At 49.8% G+C, this 14,139-nt stretch overlaps 1 protein-coding gene across 1 annotated transcript in view; it reads left to right on the plus strand.

Annotated features, from left to right (window-relative positions):
• Positions 1-14,139, plus strand: part of UNC5A (unc-5 netrin receptor A) — a 909,459-nt gene that overhangs the window by 786,472 nt on the left and 108,848 nt on the right. The window contains exon 14 of the mRNA XM_086931766.1: positions 719-883. Within this exon, the coding sequence (XP_086787892.1) occupies positions 719-883 (165 nt within the window). The remainder of the gene's footprint in view (positions 1-718; positions 884-14,139) is intronic.

Here is a 14,139-nt window from a genome sequence, read left to right on the forward strand (position 1 = left end):
GAGGGGTCCCCTGGAGCTCGGACCCCACACGGCAGGGGCTGTGGTCGCTATTGCTACTCCACTGTTGTGCTTCATTTCTCTTTCCTTCTCTCTCCCTGCCTCCCTCTTTCCTTGGCCTTTCACTCTCTCCCTCTGCCACCCTTGTACTCTTACGCTTTCTCTCATTTTCAACCTCTCTTTTTCTTTCTTACTTTAATTATTCCTCTCTCTATATATTTTTTTCATTTTCTCCGCTTACCTTCAATTCCCGCTCTCTTTTTTCTTTTACTTTGTTTTGCTCTCGCTCTGTCACTTCCTCTCCCTTAATCTCGGTTCCCTTCATTTCTCTCTGTTTTTTTCTCTATTTTATCTTCTTCTATTCTCTCTCGCTTCAACTTACCTAATTGTGTCTGACGTTCCCACTCTTTTTTCTATGTTCTTTTCTTTTGGACTTTCTCTTTTGCCTCTCTTTTTCCCTCTGTTACTCAGTACCGTTCTCCAACGTTCTATTTTTGTCTCTTTATTTTGTGGTTCTCCTCCCCTTCTCTGTAGCTTTCCAGACCCTGTCTTACATTCCTCTTTCATTTTGTCGCTATTGTACTCTCTCTCTCTCTCTCTCTCTCTCTCTGTGCATTTTGTCTTCCTTTTCTCCTCTAGTTCTCTTTTTGGCTTACCTCATCAGTGATTCATTTCCTCTATCACTCTCTTAATCTCTTTCTGTCTCTCTCACTGTCCCTAGGAGATTCCGTTCTATCACATCTGGAATGGGGTGCAGCAGAACCTTCACTGCACTTTCACTCTCGAGCGCTTCAATCTCAGCACTGTCGAGCTGGCCTGTAAGATCTGGATATGGCAGGTGGAGGGAGACGGGCAGAGTTTCAACATCAACTTCAACATCTCGAAGGTATGTGAGACTCCGCACTCCAGGACCCATTGGGCATTATAATTTGTTAACAGTGCCCCTGAAACAGCCAATGAAATCATTCCGAAAACAATAACAACTCCCTGCCTCCCATTAACTCTACTCTCAAGACAAGAAACAATAACACTTCTCTACTGGCCAATATGACGAGCCCCAAGCAGTGCTTAATTTGTAAAAGAATAACTGCTGGTGCCCTAAGTTAGGCTCAGAAACTCACAAAAGGCCCCATCAAATACCAAGAATGCTTAGTCTTGATTCTGTTGTCTCTTTCATCCACCACCAGTCACTCCCTACCCCTTTACCTCACACTTTCAGGTTCTTTTTTATCCTTACTTTCTTTCTTGGTCACTCATTTCCTACCTTTCTCTTCCTACTTCTTTCCCCTTTTTGTGTTTTCATCATCATCATCATTTGATATTTGTTCCGGCTCAAATCTCCATAAAAGAACACAATCGATAAAAGCATTTCAACAGGAAAACTTCAATCATAACTGAGGGTTCATGTGCAAATCCAAGCCAGTGCATGCAAATAAAAGAAGTAGAATAATACAAGTTTGTCTAATAAAACGAGTTGAAATACATATATTAAAGAAATTAAAAACAATCCTTTGAGTGGACAACTTCTTCTGTCCGAGCCTCCACAAAGACATCAGAAACCTTGAGACAGCGAATATGACCAATTGTCTAGTGTAGCTTCTTAGGATTCTATACGCTATCCTAGGGTTCCTACGTCCCAGATTGCGACAAACTGGTAAAATTCACTAATTCCTGTAGCTCTGATAGATGGGGCAGAATAGTGTCACATGCGCTGCCATTTCTACCACCCGGGGACAGAAGGGGCAAGTTCTAATGGGGTCAGGGATCCCATGATTCGATGCAGCTGTAAAGGAGTGGACGGGCAGAATTCCTACGCAAAATTTTATGTATAATGACCTCACAAAGGAGGAATTGACCGCATCCAAAAATGGTTCCTAGCTGTAATCATCTTTAAACTCTAAGAACGAAGCAGTAAGGGAACCCAGCGTAGGTGATCTTAAGATGAGATTGTCAGTATAATGCCAATAGGCACCTATTAATTCCTGCTTCAAGACTGATATTGCATCCACTGATGAAGACTAGAGATTCTCAAGCCTAATCTGCCTCAAATGATTCCTAACCATCCTAAACTAAGGCATCCTACTAGCCCCAGCCGGCCCCATTACTTCTTCTAAGGCCCTACAGCGGGTATGAGCTTAGGGACTGTCCATAACCTCCGCCAATACAACAGTGGTTTCAAACCCACTACATTGTTAACACACCTTAGGCCATAATCCAACCGTAGATGGCCCAGTGGGGTACTAGTTAGAAGTTTGGGCTCCCTATGAATCAATTTCCTAGAAGCTCAAGGGCCCTATTATCTAAATGGCCCTACAGTTTCCCTTACAAAAAGACCCCCAGGGCCTGGCACTTATAAATGGGGAGATCGGGGAAAAAAAAGAATTATGCTGGGCCCTCAAAATGCCACCACAATATTACCCAAGCTTGACCCTGGTCTTCTGGACATGAGGCGACCAGTCAAAATGTTCTGTGAGGGTAACCCCCAAGTAATCAAACACCCGTACGTGCTCCAAGCTTTTGCCACTGAGGGCAGGATTAGGGCGAGAACTTGAACAGGTGTTAAATACCATATACTAAGTCTTGCCGCGGTTACTGTCCAACCCGTCTGCCTGCAGATGACCCCAAAACAATCCAGAAGCGTTTGAATGCCCATAGGAGACTTGGACAGCAAAAGGTTATCATCTGCAAACAGTATGGCTGGAATCTTGGCCCCAGCAAGAGACGGAGCATCGCCCTCACATTTCTGAAATTGGGATACTAAGTCATTAATGTAAAGGAGAAAAAGGTTTGGAGCCAACACACACCCTTGCCGTACTCCCCGATTTATAGGGATCTGTTCAGTTAGCTTGCCCCGGGGCCCACATCTAACCTGCGTATAATTCATAGTATGTAATCTATTGATAACTTTTAGGATGTAGGCAGGGACCCCCAACGCCAGCAACACCCTCCATAAGGACTCTCTGGGGATGAGATCAAAAGCGGATCGAAGATCCACAAAAATTACATATAGTCTGCTGCCTTTCAGAAAAACATACTTCCAATACAATTGCAGGTGAAATACCTGGTCAATTGTTCCAGTACCATCTTGCATTGGGGTCAAAACATCTCTATCAGTCATCCACTCAGTCAGTCTATTCAAAATGATGCAGCTGAATAATTTTTGTGCACTATCAAGGATACTAATTGGCCTGTAATTGGCAGGGGTGGATCCGCAGCCCTTCTTGAAGATAGGATTACCTCCTCGTTAGTCTTCCTCGCCCCCTGAGTTACAAAGTGAGCTTTAGCTCCACAACAGAACCCTCCAAAGCAAAAAGAAACCACCTCCCACCCCCTCCCAACATGGCCGACCAGTCCCACCTGACCTCTATAAGAGGCGGGCCGGCCCAACCAATCAGCCTGTTTTTTTTTTTTGTTCTGCACGATTCTCTCCAGAGCACTGTTCAGGTAAGATGGGCCGGCGTGAGCTGGCCCTTGGGGTTTAGGGTGGAGGACCTGCTCTAGCGGTCTCGAGTGCCTTATGCCTGTAAATCCCCCCCCTCTTCCTTCCCCCGGTCCTGTGGGGCCGGTTCAGTACTGCTGTAGCATGCCAGTGGTTTACAGGGGGGGGGGGCGGCAGGGGATATGGGGTGTTTGGACATCCCGGTGTATCCCCAGGTCGTTACCGATGGGCCCTGGCCACTCTGTGGGCTTTTTGGGTCCTACGCAGCTGATGCTCACAAACACCTGATTCTACCAGCGCAGCTGCGAGAACCGAGTGGTTAAGGTGTTGGAAGTCGTGACAGTTTCCGCCTCTCCCGACGGTGTTTTTGTAAAGGATTTCTCATTTACGTACTTATTTTCCAGCGCCCCGGCGAGGCGGGCGACTTCATGGCACACGCAGCGTGTGTTACCCGGCCTCGAGGGAGTCGCTGAGCGCTCCCTCGCTGAGCTCGGCCCGTTCCGGTCTGATGGTTTCCATAAACAAGTTTTCACTGCAATGTAAAGATTGGACTCGGAATATAGAAAGGGAGTCTTCACTTCTTTTTAAAATCAAGCCAACACGGCTGGCCTACCTTGCCTGGCGGCGGGTCCTCGGGGGCTCCGCTGTCCGGGTCCGGTTGCTCTCTCCGCAGCTGCTGGGCGGCTGCTGTGCGCCGCCGCCTCCATGCGTGTCTTTTGGCCCTACGGGCCGCGGCGGGTTGCGGAGCTGAAGTTCACTCCGAACGCCCCCCGCCCCCCGGGGGCGGGGTTTGGTTGCCTCCAGGTGTTTTTTTCTTCGGTCTTGCGCGGCATGGACTGACCTTCTAGAGGTCCCTGGTTCAGTCCCAGGTGTCGGCGCTGTGGACCTAGTACTCAATGATGGAGTGGCAGACACGAAATCTCGGAGGCAGCTGTAGTACTTTGTCCGCTGCGTGCAACCAAGGAGCTGTGGCTCAAAGGTACGGCTTGTGCCTTGGTGGGAACAGCCCTCACGGACCAGGGTTCGAATCCGGCCAGTGCTGTGGAAATATCCCAAGGTGGGACCTTGTTCAATACTGTGATTGGGGGCGCGTCGGTCTCCTCCTCGATGAGTCCGGGGTTCGTGCCTCGGTGTGGGCATTTTTTTATTTCTGTGCGGCGTCACTGGCGCGATGTGATTGCCGTTTCACTGCTGTTATGTCCCGGATTGTGATAGAGCAGCAGACCCTGATGCAGAGGTCTAGCCCGGGACTATTCCCAGCCTAGGCGGGTCTTGGGTCCCATAAATTCCACAGACCTGAGTATTCTCGCCTTGGTGCCTCTTCCAATCATGGTGTCCCGCTCTGCAACTCTGGGCGATTGCTTGCTTAAATTCCACAAGGGCCCCCACAACGAATCCTGCCTTTGCGGTGGCCCTGTATGGCCGGGCTGTTGCAATACTACACGAAGTGAAGGGGTAGTGTTTATCCCTTCTTCGTGCAGCCGGGGGCCTGTGAGGTTGCCTCATGTACAGAGTGCCGGTGCTTATCTGGCGCGCTCTGAGGGGGCACGGTGCGACATGGGGCCAGTCCCCCTTTGTCCGTGTTCCTTTTTTTCTGGCGCCCTGGGCCAACGGGTTGAGCCGGTCGCGAGTGTTCCACTCGTGTTGTCCCGTTCTGCGGCTGTGGAGATGCGAATCAGACCCTGGTGCAACGGGGTTCGATTCCCCACCTCGGCGTGGACTCGTTATCCCAGGGTTCAGTTAGTGCCCCTGGGCATGGCACTCCTCCTTGGGCCTCAGGGACCGGGTTGGGTCTTTCGGCTTGTGACTCAGTGGTTTGCTGCGTCTACGGCTGGGGCTAGTGTTGGCCTCGTGGTCGCTGGTTCACATACCGACGGGCCCACTCGGCTTTTCGGCCATCAGTGGTCAGTGAGATTCTTTCCGTTGAGTTGGGTCACAACTGACATCTGTTATTCTGCGCCACGATTCCCGTGGGGGTGAATAGGGGTTGTGCGCGATTTTTCGCAGCATGTTGCGCTTCGGTGTCGGCCGGCTTGGCCGCTGCGCAGTTCAGGTGAGGACGTCCCGCCCTTGCATGGGTGGGGTCCTTCGGCGGGTCCGGGCCCGAGTTTCGGCGGTGTCCGGTCTCCTGCTGGTCGGCCGCTCCCTGTCTCATCCTTGGAGACTGTCTTTCGGCCCTCTCACTCCAGGGGGTCCCCTGGGGGGGAGGGGGGGGGGCGGTTGCCTCCGTTGCATGCCGTACTGGGACGTGGCCGGTCTTGCGGATTTTCCGCATGGGAAATGTTTCGATCCCCGGCTCGGGAGGCAGGTTTGCCCTGCACCGTTTGACTCTGGACTATAGCTTGCTTGTTCTTCCCGTAGGCTCCCAGTGCAGGTATGCCTTCGGGTAGCTGTGCGCTTTGCATTCACGGGATTTACATTTGGTACCCACCGTCTCGGCGGGTTGGGGTCCCCACTCCTCCCGTTGCTCTCCGGTAGGTTGTTCTGGGTCCATGGATTGGCCTGTGGGGCCGGCCGGCGTGTGAGGGTCCCCGCTCTCGGTTGCGGGTGCTTCCATTGAGCTGGCCTTCGGGCCCGTGCGGGGGGGGGTGCTGTGCTCCTGGCCCGCCTGGTGGATCTTATTCGCCGGGTGTGGGTCTTGGGGTTCCCTGTCTGGCCGTGTGCTTCCTCACGGCCTCGTCCCCCCCCCCCACCCCTCCCTCCCCATGGGTAGGAGGCTTCACAGCTGGCGGTGTCTCTCAGCCGTCGGCTTCCGGGCCTCTGTACGGTGGTCCCTTCGGTCCTCGTCTCGGGCTTGTCCTCCTTCGGGGGGGCGTGTGCCTGGTCCCGGTACTTCCCTCTGGTTCTTTCAGGGGGGGGGGGGGGGCGTCCTTTGGCGCCGGGTCGTTTGGGTTCTCCGGCGGCCGCTCAGCTCCTCGTGCTTCGGGGGTTGCTGGATGTCTTCCTGGCGGCCGTCTTTTTTTTGCTGTGCTCGCTTCGGCAGCACTTTTGCTAATCTTGGTTGAGGTGACTGGCTTGGCCCCGGCACGGTTTCGGGTGGCATTCCCATTTCCGTTGCCTAGGACCAAGGAGCTATAGCTCAAAGGTAAGGCTTGTGCCTTTGGTGGGGACAACCCTCACAGCCTTCGTTGCATGGTCTCGCCCTGCCCCGGTGGTGTTTCGACGCCTAGGGCCTCGGCTCGGTCTGCCTCCGAGGTCTCTGTTCACGAAGGGGGGCTCGGCCCTCCGGCCCGGGTTCTGCTCCTCCTTCCGGGTCCTTATTACCTGTTTTTCAGGGCGCATCTCCCCCGTGCCCTCTGGGATCGCGGTTCCTCGAACAGGAGGCGCTTGGGCAGGGCCGGGGTGCTCATGGGCGCTCGGCTCGGCGACGCATGGCCTTGTTTTGGATCATGGCAGTGGTGCCTGGCACCCGCGCGTGGTTGCCACGCTGGTCGTGGTGCGTTCCTGCTTTTGGTTCCCGGCGGGGTCCACCGCCCCGGGTTCCTTTTCCTTGGGCCGAGCTGGCGATTCGAGCCTCCTGGCCGATCCCGGATCCTCCCGTAGGGTGCCTGGGGGTTGTGGCTTTGCTGCTGGGTTCCCGCAGGTATTCCTGTGCTCGCTTCGGCAGCACGTATACACACGGCTCCTGCGCTAGGAGAACACGCGGATTCGTTGAGCGTTCCATGTTGGTGGTGTAGTGTGACTCAGGGGGCGGCTGTCCCGGTGGCTGAGATTGGTCCTGGACCGGGGCTCAGTTCCCCGCCTCGGTGGGTCTTAGACCTACAGACTTCCATGGCCTCGAGAATCTCGTTCCGGTACCTTCTCGTCTCACATGTTCACACTCTGCAACTCTGGGCTGAGGCTTGCTTTGTCTCCACTAGGGCCCCTTGCGGCGGGATGCCTGACTCTCACCTGGTATCCTGCTGGGGTTATCTCGCAGGGGAATCCCAGGTCGGGTTCCCATGGCACGCTCCTTGATGCCTTTGGGTGTTACGTGCGCTATGCACATCGCAATACACTTGCATACTCCCTCTCTCGTTCTACGAGCTCTTCGGGGTTTGCCCTCTTGGGCCCCGGCCCTCGGTGGCTCTGCGGTTCCTCGCCTGTCCGGTGGTTTTCCCTGGTGGCGAGGGTGTCTGCTGGGCGGATGGGCGTGCGGGGGTCGTTCCTCCGCTCCCCGCCCTTCTTGCGGGTTTTGCCGGACGGGGTTGTTCCTCCGGCTTGTCCCCCGTGTCCTTCCCGGGGTTCCTTCCCTGGGGCCTTCGGACTCAGGTGGTATCTTTACCGCTTTTCCCGGCCAACGAGGTTCCTCCCTTGTCCGTGCTGGTTGTTCGGCGTGCTGTTTTGGCTTCTCTTGGCCGCACGTCTTTCCTTTCCCGGTGGGATGACCTGTGTTGTGTCTTTTGGCCCGGTTCGATCGGGCCGCTGGCCCTCGTTCCTCCTTGGTTCGCGGGCTTACACAGGCGGGCATCCTTCCCTACGCTTCGCTGGGTTCGGTGGATCCGGCGGGGGCCCGGGGTCGGTCTGCGAGGTGTGGCTCTGTTCCCTGGGCCCCCTTAGTGGGTGTCTCCTCTGTGGAGTATTGGTCTGTCTTCGGCGTGGTCATCTCCCGCCTGGTACGTGGGTCTCTAGCTGTCCCGGGGGGACTACGCTGGGGCCGTTCGGAGTGCTGGAGCTGCGACTCCTGGTTGGCCTTCTTTTTTTGGAGGTCTTAATTTCAGGTTTCCTGTGATCCCTGTTTTCTTTTCAGTTGTTATACTTCAACCTTGGGTTGGTTTCTCTGCATCACCATGTGGTGTTGTGGTTATGGTGGTCAATGAAGCCTTGTTGGCTTGGGTATTGGCTCACTTTGTAACTCAGGGGGCGAGGAAGACTAACGAGGAGGTAATGCCCCGGTTACTTACCGGTAATCTTCATTACTCCGAGTATAGTCTTCCTCGCCACATGAGTTCCCTCCCCCCCTCCCTGTCTGGCTATCGGCTTCATTGTTTGCTTGGTAGATCAGGCTGATTGGTTGGGCCGGCCCGCCTCTTATAGAGGTCAGGTGGGACTGGTCGGCCATGTTGGGAGGGGGTGGGAGGTGGTTTCTTTTTGCTTTGGAGGGTTCTGTTGTGGAGCTAAAGCTCACTTTGTAACTCATGTGGCGAGGAAGACTATACTCGGAGTAATGAAGATTACCGGTAAGTAACCGGGGCATTAATCTCTACCCCGCCCAGGTTGGGGACATGTGTGCACCAGCCAATAAAGCTTCAAAAAACAGGACAAAGTAGGGGTTCCATATATCCTTAAACAAGTTGCACGCACATTAGCCAGCCCTGGTGCCTTGTCGGGTGTAATCGATTCCAGGGCTTTAGAAACCTGTGGACTAGATATCTGAGGCGCCTGTTGTAGTGCCGAGTTGATATTGGACTCAACAAAGTCCATGACAAAAGATACTCTGCCCATTCACATAGGTCTCTCACCACTAAACTTAACCTCAGATAGTTTTTCAATGGGGGTTTCAACAAAAGCTACAAAGGAGAGGTTACTGTTCTCCACCCAAACTCCCTGATTAGCGAGCTGCGCCAGAGTCGTATCCCGCACTGCATCTACCATGTGTACCATGGGCGCAGTGCCTAATTTGCGACAGTGCTTTCCGGTGCTGAGCACTGGCACTTAATTGGTTTCCGGTGCTCGGCACTGGCACCTAATTGCCAGCACCACAGTCCACCACAAGGTGACGCTGCTCATGTAATTTAGAGATGAACGGTATAATAGTTGTTTAGGAAAACAATATACATTAAAAAAATTGCTAATACCTGCCTCCCCAGCCATTCCTTTAGCTTTGGGGACCTGGAATAATCTTAACTGTCGCATTTACATGCGAGAGAGATGGTTAGTAGTTGTTTTGGCAGCGATCACAAGGGCGATGGGTGGTGTAAGCTGCAGTGGCCTCCTGGTCAGAGCCTTGGCACTTAATATTTTACAAAGTAAGCACAGCATGGGCGCTTCCCGAGTTACATCTCCAGAATACAGTTGGGAAAAGTGCTCAACCCATGCAACTGGAGAAATATTACTATCAAGCGGAGCATGAACTCCTGAGTCGCCACCAGCAACTATTCTCCAGAAGGTACAATGATCTTTACCTTTAATGGCGTCCAACATTGTGGCCCATTTAGTGCAACCCCAATCCCTTTTTGCTTTCAAAATGGTGGCTTTATAAACCGACCTAGCTACCCAGATGGCATCTCTGGACCCTACTTCAATGGATCCAGCCAGAACTCGTCGAGCATTGCCTTATGATTTGGTTACCATGTGGCCTCCTTCTTTCTTTTCAATGTATCTTTAGATTCTTTCATAAATAAATTCATGAGGGAATCAAACATGAAATTATGAATTGCACATAGATTCATCAGGGAGTTTCGGCGTTCACTCAACACATTTTCCGCTACCACAGCTTTCAGACCAACAGTCACACCCACTGTCACTTTCTCCAAGGTTTTTTTTTACTCAATCCTCATGCTTCACTTAAGCTTGCAACAATTGTTAGTGGGAGCCAGGCTTTGGTCTAAAACCTCCTTTGGGGCTTTTTTAAGTGAATCCCTCAGGGACACTAATGTTAGACCGAAGGCATTTTGATCACCAGCCTGCCTTGGAATTACTGCCATACCAACCAAAACTGGCCTCAATCTAATATCCAGGAGGATGTATTTTATTTTATTTTATTTATTATTTTATTTTATTTTATTATAGAGTTTTGTATAGCGCGAACAAGACCCGTGGGTATCAGAGCGCTTAACATGAAATAAGAAGGAAACAAGGTTAACATATGTATAAGCAGTTAGCAAGCAATCGCAGTGAGGTAGATGACATATATATACGTAGCACATGTGACGTTAGCCTAAGTAAATATGCTATGATTAAATAATAACAAAACATGTATATATAACAAATATGAGGTAGCACGGTATAAGTTCATGTATGAGGTAGCACGGTATAAGTTCATGAAAGATGCTGTTCTCCTGTTCAAATCAAATCTCCATTCCTATTGGCCATTGGGTTGTTCCCGTATCATAGGATACGTATTCCATTATAGAATTGTCTGTGCCTCCGATTTTGGTGGTGTACCAGATCTGTACTAAGGCAGAATTATAGCAAATCCATGTTTAGTGATCTTCGCTAAGTAATGATGGCGTGCCTGATCTGTACTAAGGCAGAATTATAGCAAATCCATGTTTAGTGATCTTTGCTAAGTAATGAATCTATTCATCAGCAAGCTCTTCACTTCCCGTTTGAATGTTACCAGATTCTGGATCTTCCTGATGTTTGGAGGGAGTGAGTTCCATATTCTGGGGGCCGCTCCTGAGAACGCTCTGTCATAGGTTTTTTTCTTTCGGAAGAAGGCTGGTCGTAGTAGCAGCTCCCCAGCACTCCTAGATGGTCGGTTGCTACTGGACAGCTGGATTTTCTTTGCTAGATATCTTGGGGTGTTGTCGTGTAATGCTTTATGTGTGATACATGCTATCTTTATTTGGATTCTTGCTTCATATGGTAGCCAGTTTAATGCTTTCAGGTGCGGGGATATATGGTCATATTTCCTAGTTCCGGTGATAAGTCTTGCTGCAGCGTTAAGGCAGGCTTTCAGTGGTGCTGTGGACATTTTTGGTAATCCAGCCAAGGTAGTGCACCCATATTCAATCCTCGAGATAACTAGGGATTGGATTGCCAATTTGAGGTCTGACTCTGTGAGGAATGGTTTCAATTTTCTTAGGTAGTTCAAGTGAAAGCGGGCACTTTTCGCCATTGAGTTAATGTGGGCTTTCATGTCTAGATTCTCATCTAAGATGATTCCTAGAGATTTGGCTGAGTTGACAAGGGTTGGGGTGCAGTTTAGCGCAGTCACGACTTTTATCCATTCCAATATTTCTGTGTTTCTCTTTGGTGGAGAGATTAGTAGGAACTCTGTTTTATGTGCATTCAACTTCAGGTGGTTTGCCGTTAACCATTGAAGTGTCATTTTTAGTGTCTCATTCATTAATTCCAATTCTTTTATGGATCCGATCTTTACGTAAATTTGCGTGTCGTCAGCATACATGTGATAGGATATTTGAGATTTTTGGAGAATTTCTGTGAGTGGCTCGACGTATAGGTTAAACAGATCTGGGGATAATGTCGATCCTTGGGGGACTCCAATTGTGGTAGGGCAAGGAAGGGAGATTGATTGGTTAACCAGGAAGCGCTGTGTTCTGTTCTGTAAAAAGGACTCGAACCATTTCAGCACTATTCCCGAGATTCCCATCCTGTCCCATAGCCTGGTCAATAATGCTTCATGATTTACCGTATCAAATGCTGATGACAAATCAAGGAGAATCAGTAGGCATGCTTGATTTCGGTCAAGGGCCTGTAGTGCGTCATCGGTAATGTGGAGAATTGCTGTTTCAGTGCTGTGCCCTGCTCTGAATCCTGATTGGCATTCATCTAGCAAGGAGAATTTGTTGATGTGTTGGCTCAATTGGTTCTGCACACATTTCTCGGTCAACTTGGCCAGTAGAGGGATGTTGGTCACTGGGCGAAAGTTATTTGGATCTGAAGTATCTGCTGTGGGTTTTTTGATTATGGGAACGACTTGACCAGTTTTTAGGCAGTCGGGAAGGATCCCTTGTGACAGTGACGCATTTATTATTTCGGTCCATATTAGAATCAGGATGTGATTGATTTCTTTTACGCATTTTGCAGGCAGAGGGTCTTGGTGGTGGTTGTTAGGTTTGATTCCTGAGAGCGTCTTGGCAATCGTGTGTTGGTCGTACAGTTCGAATCTTTCCCAGCTCGCCTTGTTTTTTGCTATAGTGCAATCCGCTGTAGAGTTGGCATCGTTAGTAGACCAGGGTTCGTTGGGAAGGTTCAACGCCGAGTTTTTAAGCTCTATTTCGAGTGCTTTGGCCTTTTCGGTGAAAAATGTGGAGAAATCATCACAGCTTAGGGATGTTTTTGAATTTTCTTGCACTGTTTTGGCTAGTTTGTTTGATTGCTCCTTTAGGATTTCAAATAGTTTTCGTGGCCTGTTTTTGGCATTATCCAGTTCTGCTCTTATAAATTCCTTTTTTGAGTTGATGATCTTTTTATTATATTGTTTCCTTGTTTTTCTGAGGGCTTCCAGTTCAGGAGATGATGGGTGTTGCCTCCATTTTCTTTCGGCCATTCTCAGTTTGCGTCTATCTTCATTTAGTGCTTCATTAAACCACGGGTTTTTGGTCTTTTCTGAGATTCGTTTCAATTTTAATGGCATGGTGTTATTAACAATATTTTCGACAGTTGTTATGTAGTGTTCCGTCAGATCGTTAACTTTTTCCAGGTTGTTGGGTGGCTTTAAGTCTCTTTCACAGCTTTCGACCAGTAGTTCCATATTTGCTTCTTTTGTGTCTCGAGTCCATTTTTTGGTCTTGACAGGTTGCCTGGTCCTACCTTTTCTCGTTGCGGGTATCATGAAATTTATAGCGTGATGATCAGACCAGTCACATGGTGTTATGGAGTGGATTGTTGCAACTTTGTTTCTTGAGATTATCCAGTCTAATGTCCCTCCTTTAGAATGTGTGGGCAGTGTGCATGCTTGAGTGAGGTTTAGTTCCGTGAGGAAACCTTTAAGCATGTTGACCTGTTTGTCATTGCAGTTCTCCCAATGCAGGTTGAAGTCGCCTAGGAATATGTTATTGGCAGCGTCGTTAGAGTTGGCTGTTATGATCTCCATTAATTCTGCTATAAACTTTGTGTTATCTCCTGGTGGGTGGTAAAAAGTATGCAGGTTGCACCATTGAGTGTTAGTTGATCTTATGTTAAGACCAAGATACTCACAGGATTCAAGTGGGTCGGCCTGAATTTGTTTAACCTCTATGTCAGATCGATGAATACAGGCTATCCCTCCCCCTAGCTTTCCGTGTCTATCCAGTCTCAGAACGTTGAATTGCGGTGGTATCAATAGATCCATGGTTGGGGATGAGGATTCCTTAAGCCAAGTTTCTGTAAGGATTGCCAGGTCGATGTCCTTGTTGAGGATGAGGTCCGCTACGTCCGATGCATGTTTGGTCGCTGATCGGCAGTTGAGTAGTAGACAGGATAGATGTTTTCCTTTTTTACTAGCATTCACATTTTCGGCTTCGTTTGGTGTTAGCTGTATGTGCTGTAAGTTGTGGGGGTTGGATGTTCTATCGTTTTTTCTCGCTATTCGGTTAACGTCTAGTGGGACTGTTTGTATTCTCTCTTCCTCCTTGTGGTCCGATAGGTCATATGTTCGGATTAAGGCCAGCGTTTCCTCTTTAGATAATGATTCCGTTCTGTCTGGTCGGTTGTCTCTCTGTTTTAATCGCGTGTTCATCTCGATGCTCTTTCTGTGTGAGGAATGTACAAGATTTTGGATATCTGTGACTTTGGCGTGAATGTTCGCCGTCCTCTCTTCGATTTTTTCTATCGCCTGTGCGGTATTCCTCGTGGCTTGTGTTAGCATGCTCACAAGTTTCTGAAGCCTATTAAAGTCCTTCTTGATCTGGTGGGGTTTCTTTGGGGCGGCCGATCTGTACATCCGCTCAACTCTTCTCCTTTTTGGCACGGTTCTTCGTTGCACTGCCATTTTCTTTATCTTCTCTTTTTGATTGTCTATTCCATCTCCATTAGGTGTGTCGTTAGTGTTGGCTATGTTCTGAGTTGGTAGGATCGTGTTAGAGGTTGAGGGTCTGTGAGCCGCTGGTGTTGTA

The sequence above is a fragment of the Lissotriton vulgaris genome, chromosome 7 (genome assembly GCF_964263255.1).
Source record: "Lissotriton vulgaris chromosome 7, aLisVul1.2, whole genome shotgun sequence".
Classification (NCBI taxonomy): Eukaryota; Metazoa; Chordata; class Amphibia; order Caudata; family Salamandridae; genus Lissotriton; species Lissotriton vulgaris.